Genomic DNA, 24,360 nt, shown 5'->3' on the forward strand with positions numbered 1-24,360 from the left:
CATTTTACTGTAGGGAATTTATATCTGAAAACTTCAATGTCTTTAAATGTTCTTTAAAGGCCCGGCATCTAACATGTAGGAGGGTTTATTGGCGGTTTGTACGAGGTATAATCTTCTAAAAATAAAGATTGTTTTGCTTTCACAGCCTTAGAATAAGACCTCTATAAATGTGTTAGGCAGAAATCACCACATCACTTTCTTCATGCCCCAGTTCAAGTAACACAGTTTATCTACAAAACATTAACTTTGAGAATATCCTGATGATATTTTTGGGGTTAATTTGTCAGATTAAAGAAACCTCCCTCAGGACCAAAGATGACATGGTCTTTTTATGCTTTCTTAAAAACAATAAACTAAACCTCCCACACAGTGTAGTCTTAAATGTACAATACAGGAGGGGACGGAATCAAAAGATATTACTTTTTTAACTGATTTATTTATAAGCTCTTGGCAATGTACAGATTATTTGTTTCTTAACCTGGAGACAAGAGTAAACACCTGTTACATTAGATTCAGTGTGGATACAATGACCCTTAAATCCTTATAAGATTAAAGGCAATTAAAGTTTAGCCCTGGGGATTTCATTATTCTAGTCAGAGTTCACATGAGATACACCTGGGGAAGTCAGAAGCAGTGGACTTTTACCTTTATGGTTTAGCGCACACTTCCTGGTAGTCACACAGTTCTCTGTCTCTGTGAGTGTAGGTCTGATTCACAGTTGGGAGGATTTGTTGTTTTACATCTGTTCTGAATATATTCAGGATCTACATCTATATCAGGTAAGCAGGATTTACTGGAACGGGACTTTTTTTTTGTTATTTATTTAACCTTTAACCTACATTTCATCTCAAATACTGGCAGTCCTCACTTCATAGTTTTGTTTCCTGCTAACTTCTATTGTTCTGTGTGGTTTTCTATCCATTTTTGATTCAGTGGGCCTGTGTGAGAACCCTAAAGCTATGATACGAAACTAAACCTACTGAATGAATTAATGATGAACTGATGAGGCTGGAAACCAGAGATTAAATTACCCCCCCGACAATGTAGCTGTCAGTCTGAGCACAGAGAGACTCACTCAGCCTCAACATGCGATGCTTTTTATTGACACTGTTACATTAATGTTCACTTTTAAGACAAATGCCGTTCTCGTCCTCATCATGACACATTATTTTCACGCCTGGACGACGTATAGATTCGTCAGTTGAAGAGCGAGCGCCTGTGACAGAGTGAGCTGGAGGACTGTCTGCAGTGAAATCCATTTGAAGCATCTCATGACAAGTTACAGCAACGGTGGATTTTTCAACCCTGCTTACCATGACAACGAAACTCTGGAAATTGATAAAAGGTTTGTGGTCGTGGGTTTTTCTTTTTCTTCTTTTGGGCTCAAGATCTCTGTATGAGTACATCAATTCTCTCCCAAGAAATGTTGATATTTAATACTCAAATAGTGTGTTTGACTGGGTGCTGTGAACTGTTTGAAGTTTAAATCGGAGGGCAAACACTACTGTGCTATGAAAGAGCCAACAGGATTTCCTCCAGGTGCAGGCAGCAGAGTGGATACATTATTTATCTTGGCTTTTTCCAAGACTGCAGGACAGTTTGAACCAGTTTTAATCTCATGGAAAATTGCAGGGTCTGAAGGGTGCCGAGAACAACATTTTCAGTTCACTTCAGAAACAAATTTAGATTAGAGCATTAGTCTCTGATGTTTACTCTCAAAAAGAAAATAATCCTACTCTTCCTTGTAGGATAGTATATCTCTAAGTACCCACATTAGCAGCATTTGCGGTCATATCTGTGACACTTGATTACACATTCATGAAACTTGAAGTTCCACATCACAAATGGTGCATACTGTCTGTTTTTTTACTCCATGTGGCCTCTAGGTATCCTCGCAAAAACAACCACACCAACCCTTATGCCAGGGAAGCCCCCTCCTGGCAGGGTAGCGGAGCAGAGACACATAACGGCTCCGTGGGTCGGACGACCGGTGGGGATGATTCTTTAGCGAGAATGCCCTGGGGAGGCTGGGAGGAGGAGAGCCAAAGGGGGAGAGAAAGCATCCCCATGGGCCTCATCTCAACCCGGCATCATGATCGCAGTGAGTGTTTGCATATCATATCAATAAACGAAGCACAATCTGAAAATATAGATAGATATGTAGTGTGAATATAGTAAACATGAGGAAACAAATTGTGAATGAACAATTGGAAATGTATTAATTGACCAACTGAGATGGGAGCAGCTGTTGAAAGTGCAAATACTGCATCAAAATATATTAATTTGCTTTTCTTTTTTCATTTATAACTAAAACAAAATTTATTGTTTCTTAAAGGTCCAGTGTATTAATATTGTAGCCTTAAAAAAGTCTTTTACATGAAGGAGTCCGCCATCTTGCTTCATGGTGTTTCTACACTAGACATCTTTTTCTGGCATTTGAAGGCCACCGTAGTTCCCTGATTGGCTGGGAATGGGAGGAGTGAGCTAATGCTCTATCCACATGGAAACAGAAGGAATCGTGAAACAGTCTTTTTCGTTGTTGTTTTGAAAAAGTGTCAGGAAACGTCTTCATCCACACACCAAAACAAAACAACTCGATACGCTGTAGTACGCGTTCCAGGCCTGTATGTGGCACTGTAGCGCTACTACACACCAAAAGCGGAGAGGAAGGCGTTGAGCATGCACACACGGTGTACAAACTTCTTTTTAAATAAAGCTTTATTTGAATAAGTAATAAAATCACAGAAAGTTAGACAGAATGACCCAAGAAAACAATACTTATCTTAAAACGTATAGACCAAACAATCTCTAAACAAAAGAAGCAAATGCATGCGCTAGAGAGAGCGAGAGAGAGGTGTGACGTTGTGTAAGGGTGGCGTTTTTGAGATTTTCCCACTCACTTTTGCATTTCAGAAAACGTTGTTTTCTTGTCCTGTTGCAATCTGCATCTCACCATTAGATGTCACTAGTTCTTACACACTGGTCTTTGCTGTCGGCTAAAAAAAAAAAAAAGCAGCATTGTCTCCACAGTTTCAGTCGTGTATGGCACATGCCTTCAGGTGTTGCTAAGCGACACTTCTGTTGATGCTCTCTGTCTCTGACTCTTATTCTTCAGATCACAGTGCATTTCAAATCAACCCTGACTCTCAGTACGATCGATCGCGAATAGGTCAACTTCCGTCTTCAATTTCAGGTAATGCTCTAACTGATCTGTGTCTAATGTGCGGCTTATTTATCATTACTGTAATCACCCATGCGGTTGCCATGGCTTTGCTGTGTACACACAACGTGGTAAAAGACTTCCCAGCACAAGGATTTTTAAATGCAGCAAATGTGACGCATCTGTGCCGACCTGTTGTTGACTGTGACAATCAATCAGTAAATGTGTTAATTATTAGAGGAAATGACAAAGAAAACAAGAGGACTGACCAAGAAAATAACACAGAGGGAAGAGAATGGCGGCGTTCAATGTTATCTTAAGCTGATAGGACACAATCAAAGGTTTGTGTGTAAACATCAGTAAAAAGAAATGACTCTCAGAGCCACTAGTTTGGATATAGACCCAGTCATGTCATGACACAACTGTTTTTTGCAGACTTTTGCCTCAGTCGTCCCTTTTAGTTTGATGGTGACGTCAGCATCTCAGGTTTTAGTTAATAGCACTCACAATAGCACTCTAGTCCGGCCCACGTTCAGCAACAGTAGGTGCCAAAAACCGAGGTCAGCTGACTTCCAAAATATACTGAACGACCAGGTTCCAAGATGATGTCATCGCAGTAGTGCTTCAGGGAGCGTGGGACGTCATTTCCAGACAAGGACTGACCACCACAGAGTCCACAGAGACTTTTAACACAGCAGCTCTGTCATCACTACAAGGTCTTGGCAGAATATAAATGCACCTGTGAATTTAAACAAATGCCTTGTCATTGAAACAAAAATCATTTGAGGTTTACAAAGAAAAGTGTGGGTTAGTGTTCATTTCTTGTGTTTCTATCCACCATTTAACACCCTCAAACAGTCTTTTGATCAATCCAGCTAACATGACAATGAGATGGAGGGGGATGACGATGAGAAGCATGAGCATGTTTCCCGATGCTGATCCTGCCCGTCTCGCGTTCACCGAGGATGCCATCAGGAATGAGATGGAAAATGGTAAGTGGCTGTGACGGGTCCATTCCTGCAGTGTGACACTTGATCTGTAATCTGGACGGGTGTTGTTGCATGTTAAGTTAATAGGACTTGTCTTGTTGTCTTTGTTGTCTTGTTGTCTTGTTGTCTTGTTGGTCACAGAGGAACAAAACCAAGTCAAGGAGCTTGTTGCCCTGTCGACACGAGACCGAATCCACGCGATCCGGTCTCTTCCAACGAGCTTTGCAGAAAAGAAACACATCAGGTGAGGAATCGCTTCCAGTTAAAGATAATGGACTTCCTTGTCGGTGTCATTCGAGTTAAACATTACTCTCTTGCCCCGCTGGAAAAGTCATGTTGCAATGGATCACAAGAGGAAGAGTTATATATCTTAACACATGGACACGGTGTTCTTTAAACAAAAAATGATCGATTCATTTAAAACGAAAGCACGGTCAGTGCTGACCGCAGCATCGTGTCAGCGTGGTTGTTATTTTGACATGCTTTATACTGCGACTTCATCCGAAAACAGGCTCTGTCAAGCAATACTATCAGACCCGAATGAGCAGCGCACGGGCGAGTGGGACCACGGAGCATTTATTCGGCCACACTGCTGTGTTTTCAGTCATACTCCGACCTGTTTGTTGCTGTCTCGCTTCACTACCTCAGTGTCGCTGTTGCCTCCGTCTGTCTCGACATAAATCGAATCACTTTGCTGTGCAGGAATGTTGCCGAGAGACACGAGCTCATAAGTGTCGTGTAAACCCATTTGACGATGAATGTTACAGTCATTTATTTATTTATTTATTTAAATGTCACGCACTACTGTTTTAGTTTGGGTTTTTTTGTCAATTTTATAGGAGCCAAGTCCTCAAGTCTGCCAAGAAATCTCGGAAGAATGCACACTTAGCAGATTTCTCTGAAAATGTCTCGCTGGTGAGCGATTTATCAGTCATGAAAGCGGCATATTCATAACCCACGGGTCTTTGTCAAATGTGTCACAGGCTGTGCTCTCAGTTCTTCCGCAGGTGTGGCTACAGTGTGAGGTCAGCCAGGCAGACGCTGCAACTGTGGCACGGCATCATGAAAGAGATCGGTGGCAAGTTTGGCACCAGTGTCCTCTCGTATTTCGTGTTCCTCAAGTGGCTGCTCATGTTCAACATCTTCTCCTTCCTCGTTAACTTTGGCTTTATCACCATCCCGCTGCTCGTTTATGACCCCACACCCAACATCCCTCCTAATGTGAGCTTCAGGGGACTGGAGCTACTGACTGGAGCTGTAAGTGAAGACTCTTACAAAACCATTGTTTTTATATATAGTTTATGAGCCTCTGCATACCTTACCTGGGTTGTAAAAAGTGTAAGATTGTACTCTGACCCAGAGAAATGCTGCTCACTGGACATTTTCTTTTTCATCAGCTTTTCCGACCCGGCTCCTGATATAAATATATCTTCAATTTCTGTCAAATGAGAATAATACCGCATATATTTTCCACAATTTTCCTCCCTGGACCTGTAAGATTCCTTGTTCCATTTTTCCAGGGTTACTTCAGATATACTGTCATGTACTATGGCGGCTACAGCAATAAAATCCTCGTGGGTCTGGTGGACTATAACATGCAGCTGGCCTATTTCTTCACCATCACACTCTACATGGTGCTGTGTGGAGTGGCACTTCTTTACAGGTCAGGCGAAACGTCGGAATGTCTTACCTCTGGAAAAAGCTCCGGTTGAGCGCATGTATCTGAATGCATGTGTCTTTGTTTGTCCTCATGCAGCATGGCAAGCTCATTTCAGACTAATTATGTACTAGCAGCTCCCGCCTCAAGTGGTGCATGGCAACTCCTGTGCAGCTGGGATTTTAGTGTAACCAACGAGAGAGCGGTGAGGCAGCGCAAGAACAACCTCCGTGTCCAACTCCAGGTGACTGTCACTGCACTTCAAAGTGGATACGTAGACAATGAGCTCTCAGACTCATTCATTTTCATCACCGCATTCGCCCTCTTGTTATCTTCCAGGAGTCTCTGTCAGAGAAGGCCCAGAGGGAGCGGCTCACCCTCTCTGTAAAACTCAAGCAGTTTGGAGTGTATCTGGGTTCCTGGCTCCTCTCCACTGGCTTAGCTGTCGGCTGTGGGGCCAGCATCTTCTACCTCTGCCAGTATGAAGAGCAGGTGGGCACACGTGGATTCAATAATTAGTCTTATTGTTGAGATAAAGTGTAGTTTGTTGTCTCATACTTTATGGCACAGTCATGTGTTTGGCCTTTAAAATCCACATCAGGGTAATAAACTTAGTGAAGTCACCTCCATCACCGGTTTCCTTCTTTGCAGCGGACAACTGATGCTCCCAGCTGGACTCTGCTTCAGGAGGCCGAGACTCTCCTGCTTCCCTTCGTGGTGTCTCTGATGAACCTGGTCATCCCGCTCTTTTACTCCCTCTTCAACAAGTTTGAGCTCTACTCCAGCCAGCGGAAACAAGTCTACGCTCTAGTGGTCAGGTTAGACGGCGGATATAAGTCTTTGGCCACACCTGAATTCAGGTGTTTCAATCAGGCTTTGGGCTCGGGCCCCTTATCTCCAATGAATGACCTTCTTTACGCTTCAGCATACCGAGACATGTCGCACAAACAGTCTTGGTGGAAAGTCATTTTCTCTTTCCAAAAGGACGAGTGCACCTTCTCGTCCAACATCACCAAATCCTCTACAGAATGAATGGGCACAAACTGCCACAGTAACACTTTAAAGAAGAGTGGAAGTTGTTATAGCTGCAAAAGGGGACCGACAATGTCATTACAGGCCCCGTTGGTGTCATGGTCAGGTGTCTGCCTACTTTTGTCCATATAGTGTACATTCACCCCAGTAAGAGGAAAGATTTAGCCACAGCCTAATTTCCATCTGCATTACAGATGAACAGATACAATAAACTCTAAATAAACGCTAAAACAGTATGAAATACATGTATCCAGAGTTGTGAAGTTGATAAAAGACTAGATGACAAGACTGATTCTATGAAGAGGATTGAGAAATATGGGGTTGAAGTGATAGAGAGCTGAGATGACACTATTGAGACCGTTCCAGACTATTTCCTGGATTATAACACATCTTTGTATTAGTTAAACAGAAGATGTGTAGATATTCATTTCTTTTGCTTGGTAACATTTTCAGACTGTATGCATGCTACGGTGGCCAGCGTGGTCCTAAGCACTCACTAACCACTCCTTCTCTCTCCTCACGCACAGAAATGTCTTGCTCAGAGGTTCCATTCTGGGCGTCTTGTGTTACTACTGGATGAATGTGGTGCCTGAGAAGTTTTCGGTACATTTGACACTTAATAATACCACATTATTATGTCTTGTTTTATAGTTAACATGCAGTGGATGTTTCACCGCTGTGTTTTCCGTGCAGTGTTGGGAGTCAGTCGTGGGGCAGTCTTTGTACCGTCTGGTCATTTTTGACTTCCTTTTTCTGATGTTGGGATCCTTCTTTGGAGAGTTTCTCAGCAAGTAAGGAACGTTTCATTCTCATTGTGGACTACAGATATCAACTGTATTCATTCATATTTTTGTCTTTGACAGAGTACTTGGGACGACGTTATTACCACGTCTTGGGGTTCCAGAGTTCGACATAGCCAGAAACGTCCTTGAACTTATCTACGCACAGACTCTAGCCTGGTAAGAGCAAGACGTTAAACCACAATCAGAGTGGGTCAAAGTCCTAATTTCATAATAAAAGTTGTTGCCGCTTTTATTTGGTCTACACAGGATCGGGATCTACTTCTCTCCCCTGCTGCCTGCCATCCAGATTCTCAAATTCTTCATCTTGTTTTACCTTAAGAAGGTAAACCCACGTAAAGTGAACTGCCTCGATGACATGAAACAAAGCCGTCTCTGGCCCCCAACAGCTCTGCTCTCCATTAACGGCTCACGTTACGTTGGTGCACCTGGGTCAATAATTAATTAAATCCTTTCAATATATTCAGTGTGTGCTTTATTATGTGGAAAAGACAGGCAGGATTTTTTTGGATTGATGTTAATTAAAGCTGTTGCCAGCACTGTGCTGCGGGAGGCCTGACCGCCATCAATCATCCCTGGAAAAAGTACATGGCTTCAATAGAGTGACTGGTAATTTGACCCAGGTCTGATCCGGTGTTGCTGAATGTTTCATGAACGACCTTTGGAGCGACGCTATTGAGATTCTCATGTTTTCTTTTACGGAGGAACAAAAGAAGAGAAAAGACCAGTTGGCTAAAAATGTACTGACTTATTTCAGGGATAATGCTTTATAAAATGGTTTGTTCATGTTCTCTCTGCACTCCCCTCCTCAGGTCAGTCTGACTCACAACTGCCAGCCTCCGCGGCGAACAGGAAGGGCAGCTCAGATGCAAACAACTTTCATCGCCCTCCTCTTCTTCCCTTTCTTTGTGGGAGCCGTGTCCATGGTCGCGTTCACCGCCTGGAGGTATGAGGACGCGGCCTGTTTTGAGAAATACGAAAGTAGAAAGAGTCAGAAAGATGTAAATTGCAAGGATACATCCATACGAGCTGCAGTCTGACCAGTACACACTATTCCCTGTTTTGTCCCTCTTGTCCTGATCTGCAGACTCACGCCCTCAAAGCATTGTGGTCCTTTCCGGGGTCTCAGCAACACCTTCATTGTGGTTGAGGTGTGGATCGCTGAGCTGGCGGCGAAACCTGGTTCTGTGTGGGTCGTGTGGATTTACCAACACGTCATTGAGAGTGAATTATTCTATTTTATGCTCGTACTCATCGTCCTGTGAGTACAAAGTGCAACTGCAGTGTTCTGTGCTCAACCGTAAATCACGTTTTCACCTATTTTTATGTGTATAAGCAAAGCGAAGCAGATTTTTTTACATTTAGTTTATATATATCTTCAAGACATTCTTTTTAAACATCTTTATTCATATATTTTCTTTAACTTAATCCTATTTCGAACTTATTTATTCACAAATTGTTACGTTTATTCATCTTTTAACACTTTTTTTTTTTAACTTTTGTAACGAATTGTAATTTTGAACATTTTATTGATTTTTCTACAGCTTTGTCTGCGTGTTGTTCTTAAATGTGTTGTTTTTAAACTTAATCCGCTCTATAAATAAAACTGCCTTGCCTTACGGTTGGAGAGAGAAAGAAATAATTCTGATATATTTATTATTGGGTATTTAAATAGTCATAATTGCCTAAGTAATTTCAATTCTGAATGAAATGAACAGTGAATGAGTGTGTTTATAGTGTGTTTATAGTAGCTGGTCACGCTTTTATGTTTAGATCAAGTTAAGAGCAGGCTTGTGAGGAAATGAAGTAGTTGGTGCATCAGTGAATCAAAATCATGCAAATTTAATACGCAACATAGCACTAGGAAAACTCTGTACTGTACCAAGCAGTCACACAGAGCGACAGAGAACACGTGAGTGTGTGTGTGTGTGTGTGTGTTCATCTATCATCGTTATGAAAACTCTGTACTGTACCAAGCAGTCACACAGAGCGACAGAGAACACGTGAGTGTGTGTGTGTGTGTGTGTTCATCTTTGCATCATCGTTATGTCAACTGACGACGGTCATGTTTGTTTTGCTCAGCGTCGTCATATACATGTTCTGGCAAGTGATTCAAGGCCGCAAGCAGCTCATCGTTCTACTGAAGCAGCAGATTGTCAATGTGAGTATTAGAAATAATCATTTATTGAGTTTCTCTTTTCTTTTTTAAAATAAAAATTTAATTAAGTTTTCTTTCACTTTGACAATTCCTTGACTTGCCAGGAGGGGAAAGACAAGGCCTTCTTGTTAGAAAAGCTCCAGAACCTCCAGAAATCTCGGCCAAATAAAATACTCAAACAGAAGACTCCAAAAAAGGTCTGTTGAGACGTTGGCTTGATCTTACATAAGTGCCCTTAACCTTAAGTGCCCTTAACTTTGAGATAATAGGTCATCAGCCTGGCTGAATATTTTCTCTTGCCCTTTGCAGCACACCAAACAACGTTCAGGTAACGTGTCCGCAGGTGGTCAGTCCACCTCAAATGCCATGCTGCAGGCTCTGTTTGCTCGCCAGCAACTCGAAGACGAGGAGGGAAGACGAGGCAATGGCGGCGTGCCAGTTCCCTCCGATATCTCCACGTCCAGTGCCCTAGTGCAGGCCATGATGGCCCGTCAGAGAGCTGAGGACCAGGAGGAAGACACGCACATGTCGGATACAGACTTTTCATCCCCCAGTGCCTTCACACAGGCCTCACAAGCGAGACAGAGGGCGGAGGTTGAGGCGTGGGATGAACACAACGGTGCGGCCGATTATCACGAAAACGCTGCCAACACGTCCAGCGCCGTCATGCTGGTGATGCAGGCCAGACAGAGAGCTGAGGACGAGGACAGGACTCAGTGGGTCCCCGCTCACCCACAAAACCCAGTCCCCGCGGGCTCCAGCGCACTCATTCAGGCCATGTTGGCGCGGCAGCAGGCCCAGAACGAGTTTGACGATGGCTACTGAACAACAAGCAGGTCTGAACTCATGTCGCCGTGGAGACAGGGACAGAAAGCGATGACAGAAAAGACGACTGAAATCAGTCTCATCAAGTTGTAATTTCTCCAGAAATGCAAGTACATGAGAGCGTGCAGGTCACCTCTTTTTTTTTCTTTTTTGTTTAAAACAAACATTCTGTATATTTTAATAGTGTAATTAAGCACCATGATATATTAATAATGACCTTGTGCCATTTCTGAAACATAAACTGTTAACATTGCATATATATATAAAGTGTAGATTATCACCTGGTACAAAATAAAAGTTTATTCATCAGTATCATCACATATTGCATTGTAATAATTAATATTATTCTATAATACTGACATCACAGCACACCAGAAATAACAAAAATGCAAAACTGTACAGACACCACCATGTGGACAACTGGTGGAACAGTGGATAGACCTGTTGCCTTGCAGCAAAAAGACCCAGGTCTGGATAAGGACCTTTCAGTCCAAAAACATGCAGAGGTTAACTGACTGTAGGAGTGAGTGAGTGTACAACGCTGTCCTCTAGTGGGTCATTAATGCAACAACAAAGATCAGATTTTACGTTGAACACGCAGTGATTGTATTCTCAAACTTTATTATTGGTCACCATTTCTTCTGTTGTATGAAAAATCCCTTTTTTGCTAAATATATTAAGTAACTTTGATGGCATTGAGTATTTATTTTCCTCTGATCAAAGCAGGAACATCATGGCCTTTGTTACAGTGCTCATAAAGAAATTGATGTGAACATCGAAGACTAAAATAACACACCACAGCCTATTTACACTTTACAGTCAAGGCCAGAAGTATCAGGACACTGACATCTTACTGTTCATTGATGGATGTAGTTGGAGATTAAGCCTTTAAAGTGCATTAGAGCCTAAATGTCAAAAAAATAAAAATAAAAAATCATCTCTAGCCTTCTTCAGCTGATGCCAATTGGTCTGCAGCAATTTAAAATCCACTCCATCAAATAAAAGTCAGGTGACTCATTCATCATTCAGTGATGAACAGCTTTTTGGCTCCACAAGAAGAAACATTTGGATGGAAAGTTTCCAATCACCTTTGATCCCTGGGTTTTGGACGTCTCCCACACTCTTACTTGATATTAAATTACATACATTTACTCAGATTAAAGGTGAGGTTCACTGTTCACTATTTGAATGAAACTGTAACGGTCTAAATACTTGCAGCCTTTGCTGTAGATACTGTATCTTGGCACGTCATTTACTGTAAGTATTTGTGCTCTATTTCACATTTAATGACCGGCAGCTGAAATGTCGTTAGAAAACTCATCCGGATTCAATTATTGATCAACTGTAACACATTTAGTAAGGCTAATAAGACCCTCAAAATGATTTTACACTGTGGTAGCTAACACAAACAGAAGAAAACACACCATAAAGAACAGATCATGTCCCTTCTTCCAACTTTAACCTTGACTGACATCAATCTCTGCGATTTATTCAAATTAAGGCAGGGAAGAAATGTTTCAGATGGAGCTTATGATCCCATGAGGCAAACTTCCCGTGTATAGAGGAACGACAACAACACCTCCATCCATCTATCCATCCATCAAGCTTCCACACTTGAATCAAACGCCACCACATGCTGCCCCGGTCTCACTCAGCACTGTTCTTCCCCTAAGGATCCCGCAATGTCACTCAGGTCCAGTGAGTCAGCGGGTATGGGAGTTTTCCTGCCACTCTTCATTGTCTGACTCGGATAAACCTCCACAGATTTAGACACGGAGTGCACCGAGCGTTCTCGGAAATATCCGAAGGCTTCCCTTGCGTGCTCCTCCCGGATGCTTTGCTCAAAGGTCTTGCGCTTGTGCCTGAACTCGATGACGGTCTTCGTGTAGGAGTTGAGGGTGGTGACGGACGCGCCCATACAACACGTGAAAGACGCCCAGGCCATGCTGATGTGAAAAAAACAAACATATTAGCACATGCTGTTGAATCCTGTGAAATATCTATCTATCTATCTATCTATCTATCTATCTATCTATCTATCTATCTATCTATCTATCTATCTATCTATCTATCTATCTAGCTCTCTATTAAGGGGTGATAGCATGTAAGGAACAGTCCTCACTCCCTTAGGTTTACAAGTTTTTCTGTCCTCACAAAGATACCATACAAGAACACACAGATTTTAATACATCTTATGTCATTCACTGTTTTTTTCCTTTTATGGTTCTGGACCGCTGGATACTTAAATGTCCCAATGGAATGAATACAGTCTAATAACAACAAGAATAATAATAATAATGACAATAATAATAGCATCTAAATCCAAATTGCTTTCTGACGTTATTGCCTTGACATTTTGACATGACATGACGGTCCACGTGTGAGATCAGACAATCAAATCACCATGTTTGTCCACGCGGGTCAGTTAATGCCAACAAAAGGTTAAGGATTGTTTAGCCTCTAGGATGAATCTTTAGCACACTGAGCATATTGTGAAGGAGTGAAATATTATCCCCTTATGCAACACCAATTACGTCTGCACTGGGGCTTTGGACACCAAAGCCTAATCCAGCCATAACATGAGAGCTTTGGGCTTTTTTCATTAGAGACAGTGATGCTGAGGAGAGGTGAGAGCAGAAGCTACTATTTGGGACCGCTGCATGCAGAATACATAGAATTCCCCCCATATTTTATTCATAAGGCTCTCTAACAATGACGTTTGAGGTGTGTCTTACCAGAAGGACCAGCCGTAGTCCCAGTTGTAGGGCCTCCAGTCGGGTGGACCAAGACTGACGGTGACCTGAAAGACCTGTGTGTACATCACATGAGCCACCATGCCGAGAAGACCTGAAATAATAAAGACAGTGTCGGGGTATTGAAGCTCACGCTGTGACATACTGGTGCCAGAGAATTCTGCAGAATGAAATGCAAATGTAAACACTGAAATGATTTGATCCCACGTCACAGCCCTCAATCTCTCATTTGTGTTTATGCCAATTAGATCATTTCACTGACACTGTGCTTTTATCTCATCTGCAATGGAATGTCTTCTCCTTATGATTTGCCAAAGGGACAAAAAACAACAAACAAAAACAAAGAAATACAGGAAATGTGCTCAGTGGGTTGAGACAGATTGAGACGCAGCTCACTTTACCCTCCAAAAGCACATGATACTCTTATCATGCAGTGGGATCCTAGAACATACATAAAAAGTGGACATACTTTTTAGTTTGCAGGGCGAATCTAACCAGGAAGTAACAATTTATTGAACAACCACCAGGGGGGGGCAATACTGCTGGTTTCAAAATGAATGAAGGTCTATGGGAAAATGAGCTTTCTTCGCTAGTTTCAGGTTTTCTTTAACAGAAAATGATGTCAATTTTGCAAATTGAGTTTCCTTTTAGAGGAAAACGGACGTAAAGCATGACGCACAGTGCATGAGTGGACACCTGTGTGATTGCCAGCTGGTATCGTTCGATAGGATGTGAACTTCTACTTTTACCAGACTGCCGTTGTAAGCTATTATGTCTTTAATCCTTAACAGAGTGGCAAATCAAAATCAGAGCACCTGAAAGCACAGTGAAGACGGCAGCGAAGGCATTGAGCTTGAGTCCGTCGATGACGTTGCTGGAGTGAACCAGCTCTAGACACATGAGGCTGAAGCCGACCACCAGCAGAACGATGTACAACATCTCAGAAACCAGAGAGAGCCACAGCATCCCTGTAGACCACACACACACACACACACACACAGCTGCATTACATTCACCTATTTTACAGACTTGTTCCTTGTGTAGCTATAATATCAGCTGATGGGAACATTTCCAACAGGAAGAAGATTGGGTTTCAGCTGAGCTCTCAGGTTTTTCCCCCCCCAAAACCGATTCAGTTTCCCAGTGAATCAAACTAAATGTAATATGACTACATCAAATAATCTCTTCCTCTCCTGCCTTCTTGTTATTCAGATTGCTGGGAAGCAAGTCTTTTACAGAAAGGAAAGAGCCATCATCACAGCTGAAAATCCTGTCACTTAAAACCCAGCGTATGCGGCTTCTTCTGTGTCTCCATGGCTTCATATTGAGTGGATCATTCCGGAACTGAGAGAGACTTCACTGTTTTGGTTACTCTTAAGAGTTAGTGTCTTCATCAATAATGATTTCATGAATGGAAAAAGGGTGATAGATTATTTTGAGGTTGTCCTTTATTGGTTGTTGTATAGTCCAAATCTTTAAAAATGAGAGCAGCCAATAGCTGACAGTTATTAATGATTTATTTAATATGAATATTTAGTTAAAAGATTCACTTAGTGAAGGGAAAAGTGTCTAATCACTAACTTCCATCTGAACAATAAACGCACAAAAACACTAAAAGCTCCACATGAGTCCTGTGTGGGACACAAACCACATGATGAGAAGCAGTGCACACTCACCTTTCTCTGATGCCGGGGCCAAATCGATGAAACTGCGGCATCGCTCACCTACAGTACACAAAAAACAAATAATAATAATAATAATAAAAATGATAATAAATTCACTTAGCACAGAATCAGCAGTGGTGATTGCGCCTCTTTGTGGCCTTGTCAGAAATAAGGGAGCCATGTGTTGGCAGAAAGGCTCAGAGGAATAAGATGTCAAAGGTTCAAAAGGGTCAGAGGGAAAAAACTGAGTGAAGAAATGCTCTCAGTCTTGATACTGATACAGACTTTAGTCCAGTTCCTACAATCTGGCTTTAAATCCCAGAATGTGACCAGGTGTGTTTCACAGCTCAGACAGCTTTTTCTCTTCCTCTCTTTCCTTCCCTTGTCTCCTTTTGAGCCCCTTCTTCTTATTCATGCATTTAAAAATACGACATTGAAGAAATAAAACAAACATTAGAACACGACATTCACACCATCAGCTCCACATGTCTCTCTCTGTGTGTCTCAGTATCGCAGTGTTTTGTTGTTTTTTTGTAATATGGAGTATTTGCCAGGTACAAGATTCAAAAAGTAAGTATTGTGTCTCAAAAACAACCTTTCAAAATTGCCTGATCAGAGACTTCACCCCATTCACGCAAACAAGCCTCTGTCGGCCTCTGTTGGTTATATTGGCAAGTGTGGAAACTATATGTACTATATGTATGAAATTAATTTACAAAGATGGAAACTAAGCAACTTTTCACTACAATTTCAGTAGTATATTTAGTTTATTTCAATAGTTTTCGTTAACTATAATAACCTTGGTGAGGGGAAGTGATGCTAGCAGTGTTTCAGCGACAGATGTGACACACTAGAGAGTGTGTGTATAATAAATGCAGCTTTCAGAGGCTCCTGATTCAGTGTCAGCAGATGTTTTCTGCTGCTCAAACGTGCCCAACATCAGTTTCTCGTCCTACTGAATTACACGAGCGCACACACTCCAAATTGTGGCGATTCAACAAAAAATGTGTGGCATAAAAGTAAGAGCACTCGAACACACACTGTGACGTGTGGCAATTTAACAAACAGTGATAGAAAAAACTTGACACGGCCGGCGCGTTCAGATGCAGATGCGATGTTTGTCTCGCTGTCATCTGTCGTGCGGAGTGCGTCGCTGGATTTGTTGCAAGTGGAGCACTTTAATCAGGTACAGAAGGAGGGTGGCAACAGCTGTTTTGAGGAAAAACTCATCAAGGCCCCGGTTACATAATCCTTATTAACTCAAGCTGTCTCACCCCCACTCTCCCCTCACCCCCTCCATCGTACAGCCACTTGATGAGATAAACATGTGCTCGCAAATTCCCCTCTTGACTAATCTCAAAGTGTGGCGGGTTATGTATAAATGTACAATATAAATACTATTCAAGTTTTATTAAGTTATAGTTGTGGGAAATCCTGATCAAGTCACTGTGATGGACTAATCTGGCCTGTTCTCACCTTTGACTCCAACATTGATGCGGCTCACCACCTCCCCACCATAAACTCACTTGTAATTAAATCTTTATTCCAACGTCCAACTGTTTCATTCTCCATTTGCCTGAGTGAGCGAGTGCTGCTACACACACACACACACACACACACCAGTCACACTTGTCTCCTCCCGTTGGCTTGCGTTGTCATATTAAGTCATCACATTCTGCGTCTATCGAGTGCTGCACAGCCGCCACACTTAAAATCTGAGCGTGACCGAGTGCCATCTTTGCCGTCGTTCACCTGACGCTCCCACACGCCACTGCCTGTTCAACAGATAAGCAAAGTTATCGCCGACTGATAATAATGGAGGGCCGATCAAATAATCTCGAGGGAGGAAAACGACAGATTTGAGTTTGATGGATGTTTGTTGTTTGATAAAGGGTTTGTGTTTAAAGGGTGAGTCACAGGCTCGTCAGAAGGAAACGGTCTGCTGTCAAGTGCGATGATCGTGAAGAACATTTCGATGAGTCAGCCCACCTGAGTGAAGAAAATTGAAAAAACTATATTCTTGGTTGTTCCAAAGATTTTCCGTATGCTTTTAAAACAAGCATTTAAATATGTGGAGGATGTAAATGCAAACGTTCTGCTCTTACGTTCTCCTTTTTCTTCCTTCTCAACACTTTTGGAGCAGTTTCCTTAGGAATGGAAGTCAGTCTGCGTTGTCTGCACCGCAGTGCACTTCCAATTTAACCCTTGTACGCCGAGCATGTCGCAGACGACGCGTCAGAAGGAGGGGACCAAAACAAGCACACACAGTTGTGTGCAGCTTCACAGGGTCAAAAAGTCCTCACGCAGAAAGGGTTGAATCCACATGTGTCCTCAAAACCTACAACAGACACACGGTTTTGTCCAGCATCCTTATTGAGGACACGTGGACAGAATGCAGCGCCTAGTTTTTTACCCAAACCTTAACCATTACAACTAAGTGTCTGACGCTTACCCGAATCTTACCCTTAAACCAGGTCTTAACCCTCGAAAAGCCCTTTAAAGTTGTGAGGAGCAGCCAAAATGTCTTCACACAAGATGAAAATTCCCCACAAAGATAGGTTGGAGTCAAAATGTGTCATTACTTTTGTTATTATTATTTTGAGATGGATATTTTTTGTTTTGTTTATTTCTGTCTTGCAGGTTTACAACAGCGTTTGGCTGTGAATGAAAAATAAAAAGAAAGGTTTATAGTTCCCAATGTGTTTGTATCATAGAGGTGTGATTATAATTTCAATCTGAGTCATCAATGGTAATCTTAATTGCCAGATTAGGTCGTGTAAAAATATGTGTTACAAGTTTATATTCAGTGACATATAAGACCTTAAAAGAAATCAACAATTCATTGGGATATCAGTCATCGTTAACATACCAAGGCTTTCTTGCATTTCTTCAAAGACACAGCACTTAATCCAACAATAATGTGTGGAGGTCTACATGAAGGTCTACATGCCTTTGGCCGAGGTCTGAACCCTTTTGAATAAATACCTAATTGTGATTATTTTGACTGAAATTGAGAGTGAATGGTACTTTTTTTTCTAGATAATTATTCTCATTTTCATTTGAAAGACTTGTTTAAAATGATTCCTATGTGACATTTGCACAGATCTGTGAGATAAACAGATGTTTTCTTCAGTCTGTAGAATATGACATGGTCATTTTTCCACACATTTTGGCTTTACAAAATATTGTGCCATTTACATTACATTTGGTATTTTGTAACATTTCAACATTAAATGTTGAGCCATACTTTGACCCCAGGTCAACTTTGGACATGCCTCCCTGTCCCCCCAAATGTCTGTGCACGCCACTGCTAAACTAAAAACCAAACCCTAACCCCTTTCCCTACCCAAATCTAAACCCGCAAAAGCAATTTCAGGGGTGACAACGTGAGGACCAGCCAAAATGTCCTCACTTTCATAAAATGTCCTCACTCCTCACTTTAAGTTATTTGGTCCTCACAAAGAGACCCATACATGAACACACACACACCTCCTCTTACTTTCATCGTCGATGTTCTCCTCGCAGGAGAACCAGATGCCGGTGTGGAACTGGCGGAACAGGAACCGGTCGTCCCCGGTCTCCCAGCTGTAAACCACTTTGTTCGGGTCCGTCTCGTTCACCCCGTAGTCTATACAGTGGTGTGTCCGCAGTTTGCTGCACTTGGGCTTGGGGACTCTCTGCGTGCCCACGCACCAGTAGGTGGTGATGAAGGCGGTGATGGAGAAAAACAGGGCGAAGAAGTTGAGGCTCACCGACAGAAGGGTCCTACATCTGCGAGAGGTCTTCATGGTCCGCGAGGAGCAGCAGGAGGAAGCAGCAGCAGCAGCGGCGGCGGTGGCGGCGGCGCGTGGTGGAGGTGCGTAAAGTTCATGGGTGCGCAGTGGAAGAAAAGACGCACGAGCCGCGGCTGCTCTCCAAACACAGCAGCATTTGGCACAAGGTGCGCACGGACAAACAGACACAGACTCAGCTCTGTGACAAAGTGTCACATTTCCGTCATTAGATCGTTTTTCTTCCTCCCCTCGCGCGCACAAACACACACACACACGCGCGCGCGCGCGGTGTCCCACGAGCCTCCAGCCAATGGGACGTCACGTTGTCAACGGATTTGACACTCGCAGCTTGACTCAAGATTTTCTCCCTCCTCCATCGCTTAATTTATCAGATATACGGCGATTATCAGCCTGTGCGAGGGTAAAAAAAACCCACAGTCCTTACTACTTATTAAGAGAGAAATCAAGGACAGGAAGCTCAGTGAATTATAGCACTACTCTGCCAAAAAGTTCATTTATTTAGCCTTTATAAACCTTTAAATCTTGATTACAAACAAGACAAGATGCCTAGTTCACAGTAATGTGTGGGAAAAACAAACATTTTAGCATATAGAATATAAAATCGAATTGTTTTTAAATAGGGACAATACAGAGTTTATAGCTATTGCTAGTTTGCAACTCTTGTCCCTAATTGGGCTTTTACATGAGTATAATTAAGTGAAAAAGTTTGAGCACCCCTGGTCAAAATTTCTGTTAATGTGAACAATTAAGCAAGTGGAAGATGAAATGAAGTTACAGATGCTACATTATACACAAAATCACATTTTATTTTCATCTTTTAGATTTTCAAAATAATAGAAAAGGGAAAAAGGGCCACAGCAAACGTTTGGGCACCCTGCACCTAGTAGCCCCCATTTTGGCAAGGCAACAGTAGACCCCACCCCAAAACAAAAGATAGGAAAACGCTTGGGCATTAAAAAAATGCGCCCAACGACCGCCCACAGCCGAACGGACTGCTCCAGATAACTGGAAACAGAAATATAAACATCTTAAGGGGTAACTTCCTGGGACATCCACCCCCAACATCTTTTTATTACCAGCTGACACTGTAAGTGACCCTTTTGTCGGGTGGCAAAAATGTGTTTCCTCTTCTGTCCCTGCTGGCAGCCATGTTAATGAAAATTTGTGTCCAGGTCAAAGGCCGTTGCACAGAAATGTCAGCGCACTCGATGAAACAAAGTCAGCGTTGATAAAGCTGTTGTTATATTTTAGTTTGCTGCGATTATAGCTCAGGGGTTTTGCCTTTTGACAGAGTTTATTCTCATAATATGACGACTTAATTCTCATAATATTACAACTTAATTCTCATATTACGACTTTATTCTCATAATATGACAAGTTAATTCTCATAATATTACGACTTAATTCTCATATTACGACTTTATTCTCATAATATGACAAGTTAATTCTCATAATATTACGACTTAATTCTCATATTACAACTTTATTCTCATAATATTACGACTTTATTCTTGAAAGATTACGACTTTATTCTCATAATATTACGACTTAATTCTCGAAAGATTACGTCTTAATTCTCGAAAGATTGCAACTTTATTCTCGAAAGATTATGATTTTATTCTCATAATATTATGACTTTATTCTCGAAAGATTAAACAAATAAATTGGTAAATTTGGCCCTAATACTCCGCCGTACTTTTTAAATCAGCACAAAAGAGCAGTTGTACTTTCTCCGTTAGTCCTCAGTTTCTTTTTTGAAGAGAAGCCAACGTGTTAGCCGTCACTCAGAGTGAGGTCACGCAGGGAACGATGAGATTTCTGTCCAGAGTGACACTGACATTTTGAGCTCGGAACACTGCCACGGGTACGAATGAGTCCACAGCGCTGACGTTCTGCAGTGGCGCTTCTAATCTGAACCGTGCCGACGCACAAACACAAACCATGAGCGTCGTGTGAATGAGCTAAAAATAAAAATTGCATTTGAGCGTCTTGGCAAACTGTGTTTACGACCCAGGAGTAAATGAGGCCAGATAGACAGAAGTGACATCTCTGTTGCCTCAGCAGATTACCTTCAACTTCAGCCCCGCAGGCTAAGCCACGCTTCTAAATGAGAGTCTGAAAAGTGACAAATCAGGCCAAGTCCCTGCACCACTGTGCCACAGATACTGTGGAACACGCTGCTGCTGCTCGTGCTGCTGCTGCTGCTGCTGCTGCTCGTGCTGCTGCTGCTGCTGTTAGTGCAGGTAATTACCACCTCGTTCATGTGCTGTTACAATTACAACACTCCAAATGTAACGTTGTCTATATGTCGTAATATGTGTAACTTTGAAATATAAACAAATGTCTCAGGGCAGGGCCAGCCCAAGCCTTTATGGGGCCCTACGCTGAATTTGATTGGGGGGCTTCCACCACCCCGGAGTAGCCAGTGGTTGATTCTTATTGCTACAAATGCAACACTATAAACTGTATTAATTGTAGTTGTGTTGTTTGCACCAAACTAGTGTCACTCTTGTTTTAGTAATTGATCTAATCTAGATTTCTTTAATATGTCAAAAATGTTGTTTATTTTCTTCACTCACTACTGGGGGCCCCTGAAGCAGCTGCTCATAGTTGGCTTATGCCTTGGGCCGGCTCTGGGAGAGGGAGAAGTGGTAGGTAAGTGTTTTGGTAATCACTCAGGACTCCACAGGGGGCGATAGAGGTCCTCACTTTCTGTTTACCCTCACAGGCATGTGAAACTCTGCTTTGAGATTTTATTTTTACATTTTACACGTTCTTGTCACATGTCAATTCATTTTCATGATTTCATTCCTACAGGGGTAAGTTGCATCTTTGGTTTATTGACATTCTGTCAGATATTAAACGGAGCATATGTGGTCCAGTCCTCGTTTCCTCTACCCAGAGCATGTGAGACGAGCGGTTACGTATAATATGTCTTATGAACGGCTCCGGCGATGGTTGAACTGAGAGAAGCCCATTGAACACAGCGGGATATCTCCACACGGAACGTAAATCGGCAGCATATTGGACTTGGCCACACTGTGGTCAACACTGCTGATGATGTCCGTGTGGATGATGATGATGATAGGCCGTCTCCCGAGTCTGTGGCAATAACCCGGAGTTAATCCCGCTCTCAAATGAACACATTTCAAGTCCTTCGCTGCAGTGGTTGCCTCTGGAAGTGTCATTTATTTTGGACGTTAGGGACAGCGGTAAGGTCAGGGCAGGTCATGTTTCATTTACTCTCATCTCCAATGGAAGGACCTTTATTGAGAATTTGACCTCACAACTGTGGTTGGTTCAAAACTTATTGTGTGTGTCTCATGCATGTGTCTATCTTGTGTCTGTCCGTCCATCTTCTACTGCTTTATCCTCCACATGCCATTCTCAGCTGACCTTTGTTCCAACCGGGTCTCAAACCTTGAGTGTTCTTGCTGCAAAGGCACAAGCTAACCACTGTAATGCTTTACTACTTCATGCTTTCTAGTTGTTTTAGCAACAGATCATATATCGTAGTTATTCAGCTATAAAAAAGGCCGTTAAGGTCAGTATTCTATTCAAACATGAGTTTCATAGATTTGTTGGTGTCATTAAAAATCAAACTAAGCAGTGCTGTTGTGTCTAAAATGTCTTATTCCATACAATATTGATCCCTTCCTCAGAAAACAGGCATATATTTTAGTCACGGCTCACATTCCGTGACTCCCTAATTATTCTATTTTTCTTTAACTGCTGGAAATCACATCACACATAAGGTGTAATTAATCTATTACCTCCCTGTTGCTGTGGCCGCGCTGCCATGTTAAGCGTTGCCAGATTTTCTTTTTATTGATTCTCAGCAACACTTCGCTGAAGTGTTCTCGTCGTCACCTCGCTTTTTTAACAACACAAACAATCCTTAATTAGCAACTACACACACACACACACACACATAGAAAACACACTTAAACAGTCCAGTCAGTCGCCGCCGCCGCCGCCGCCGCCGCCTCCCCCACCCCACACACACACACTGCTCAGCTCAGACACGTGTGCAGCAGCAAGTCCTCCCCATCTCTGACTGCATATAAAGGGAGAGAGCGTGATTACTGAGCAGCACCAGCTGCGTCCATGAGACACCTTCACACCTGCTCCCTCCTACAGCTGATTGCCAACCACGCCCACCTCCACCTTAACATTTTCCCCCACAGGTTTCTGCTGCACCCTCACTACTATGCATTTGGTTTTAATTCAATTCACACGTAAGAGTGCTGCATGCATGTCTTCATCTTCAGCCTACTTTAATTCTTATAATTAGACCTGGTTGGTTCATAGTACTAGCCATAACGTTCCCTCACTATACTATTTATTATTTGATATTTGGTGTTCAAATTTGTGTTATTTTGCCATCTTTTCTGCCCTCCTGTATCATTATTACTATTGTCAGTATGAACATAAAAGATAACAACTGGGAAGACAAAAGTGCTGTGAGCCATGCAGTGGTCGTTGTGTTAAACTGTTAATGTTAGGGGTAAATAATATTTTTTTTTGTGTACATAACACACAAATCTGACAAGAAAAGAAATGGGAAAAGATCAAGTGCATATATGGACCAACAAGAATATTGTAGGGAAAGTGCATTAAAGTCTTTTTTTGAAAGTATGCGGGGAAAAAAAGTATAAGACATCCATGAAAATTCTAAAATGTCTTTTTCAGACTTTACCACCATGTTGGCCTAACTTACTGAATGTGCGCGTTTTCCTCGGCATAATAAGAAATGATGTTGCTGTATATGAGTATTTGTGTGTTGCTTTGTCTGACGTCCACTGTAGGCTTTCAAATCTATGAAATCTGCAATATGAAGATTATATTATAGGAGGATTATACGTCCCGTGGACACATATTTTAATATACATTCAAACATTGGTTTAAGGCCCGGTAATCCCTCATGACTGAGATGAACAGATATTATCATACGTGTCGTCCAGCAGTACAGCACTGCGAGAGTCGTATGTAACCCTGCTGCGACATATTCTATATAGAAATGTTATGTAAGTTTATCCGGGACAGAGGCCAGAATAGATCTCACTGGCTGCCGGACGAGAACTGATCCGATCGGATTTGATAGGAGACAATAAGACGACACGTTTCCTTACGGCTTTGCCTAAGCCTGGGAATCACATGGGCATCATGAACGGTCACCGACCAAGGAAGAGAAAGTGTAGTCATTTTGCAATGTTCTTTTGTCTCCCTGAACACCGACGAACAGCCGCAGCCTTCACATGCGTAAAGACGCGGCTGAGCATGTAGGCCCCACAGATTAAAAATGACAACACGAGATTATTTCCCGCCCTTTTATGAGATCATTTCATATTCATATAGAGTGCAGACGCACGAGATGACGCATCACTTAAAGGATCAGGATCAGAGAGGAGTTTCTGGTGTTTTCGGCATGTCACGAGAGATTAAACGATTTTATTTTTTTTTACATAGCCTTGAATACCTTAGGAGCATATGTACCTTCGCAGGGAAACATGGCGAGGCCTCTAAGC

General features: G+C 42.3%; 2 protein-coding genes across 3 annotated transcripts; one reads left to right on the forward strand and one right to left on the reverse strand.

Annotated features, from left to right (window-relative positions):
• Positions 1-651: 651 nt before the first annotated feature.
• On the forward strand, positions 652-11,311 carry tmc5 (transmembrane channel like 5). Of its 2 annotated transcripts, XM_044028750.1 has the most exons (21): positions 652-779; positions 1,193-1,345; positions 1,887-2,101; positions 3,116-3,193; positions 4,036-4,152; positions 4,291-4,393; positions 4,989-5,064; positions 5,146-5,406; positions 5,670-5,812; positions 5,906-6,050; positions 6,146-6,298; positions 6,458-6,624; positions 7,366-7,441; positions 7,532-7,629; positions 7,702-7,797; positions 7,888-7,963; positions 8,451-8,584; positions 8,726-8,899; positions 9,721-9,799; positions 9,901-9,993; positions 10,106-11,311. In XM_044028750.1, exons 2-21 carry the CDS (start codon positions 1,272-1,274, stop codon positions 10,619-10,621), a joined length of 2,874 nt encoding a protein of 957 aa, XP_043884685.1. In that variant the 5' UTR covers positions 652-779; positions 1,193-1,271; the 3' UTR covers positions 10,622-11,311. The 2 variants fall into 2 exon arrangements, with proteins under 2 accessions (XP_043884685.1, XP_043884686.1); XM_044028751.1 differs by lacking the exon at positions 3,116-3,193.
• Positions 10,902-19,037, reverse strand: LOC122771279 (germ cell-specific gene 1-like protein). The gene is made up of 5 exons (XM_044028753.1): positions 18,538-19,037; positions 15,051-15,098; positions 14,190-14,342; positions 13,357-13,468; positions 10,902-12,567 (listed from the first exon to the last, which is right to left on the reverse strand). The coding sequence occupies exons 1-5, from the start codon at positions 18,824-18,826 to the stop codon at positions 12,273-12,275; spliced, it is 897 nt and encodes a 298-aa protein (XP_043884688.1). The 5' UTR covers positions 18,827-19,037; the 3' UTR covers positions 10,902-12,272.
• Positions 19,038-24,360: the final 5,323 nt, after the last annotated feature.

The sequence above is a fragment of the Solea senegalensis genome, linkage group LG6, assembly GCF_019176455.1.
Source record: "Solea senegalensis isolate Sse05_10M linkage group LG6, IFAPA_SoseM_1, whole genome shotgun sequence".
Taxonomy (NCBI): Eukaryota; Metazoa; Chordata; class Actinopteri; order Pleuronectiformes; family Soleidae; genus Solea; species Solea senegalensis.

Excerpts from the sequence above, each read along its gene's own strand:
- LOC122771279 (XM_044028753.1), bottom strand. The coding sequence starts at position 18,826 with ATGAAGACCTCTCGCAGATGTAGGACCCTTCTGTCGGTGAGCCTCAAC. Across the intron at positions 15,099-18,537 it reads GGAGAACATCGACGATGAAA|GTGAGCGATGCCGCAGTTTC; the intron begins GTAAGAGGAGGT and ends TGTGTACTGTAG. Across the intron at positions 13,469-14,189 it reads CGTCTTCACTGTGCTTTCAG|GTCTTCTCGGCATGGTGGCT; the intron begins GTGCTCTGATTT and ends TTATTATTTCAG.
- tmc5 (XM_044028750.1), top strand. The coding sequence starts at position 1,272 with ATGACAAGTTACAGCAACGGTGGATTTTTCAACCCTGCTTACCATGAC. Across the intron at positions 6,051-6,145 it reads ACCTCCGTGTCCAACTCCAG|GAGTCTCTGTCAGAGAAGGC; the intron begins GTGACTGTCACT and ends GTTATCTTCCAG. Across the intron at positions 7,798-7,887 it reads TACGCACAGACTCTAGCCTG|GATCGGGATCTACTTCTCTC; the intron begins GTAAGAGCAAGA and ends TGGTCTACACAG.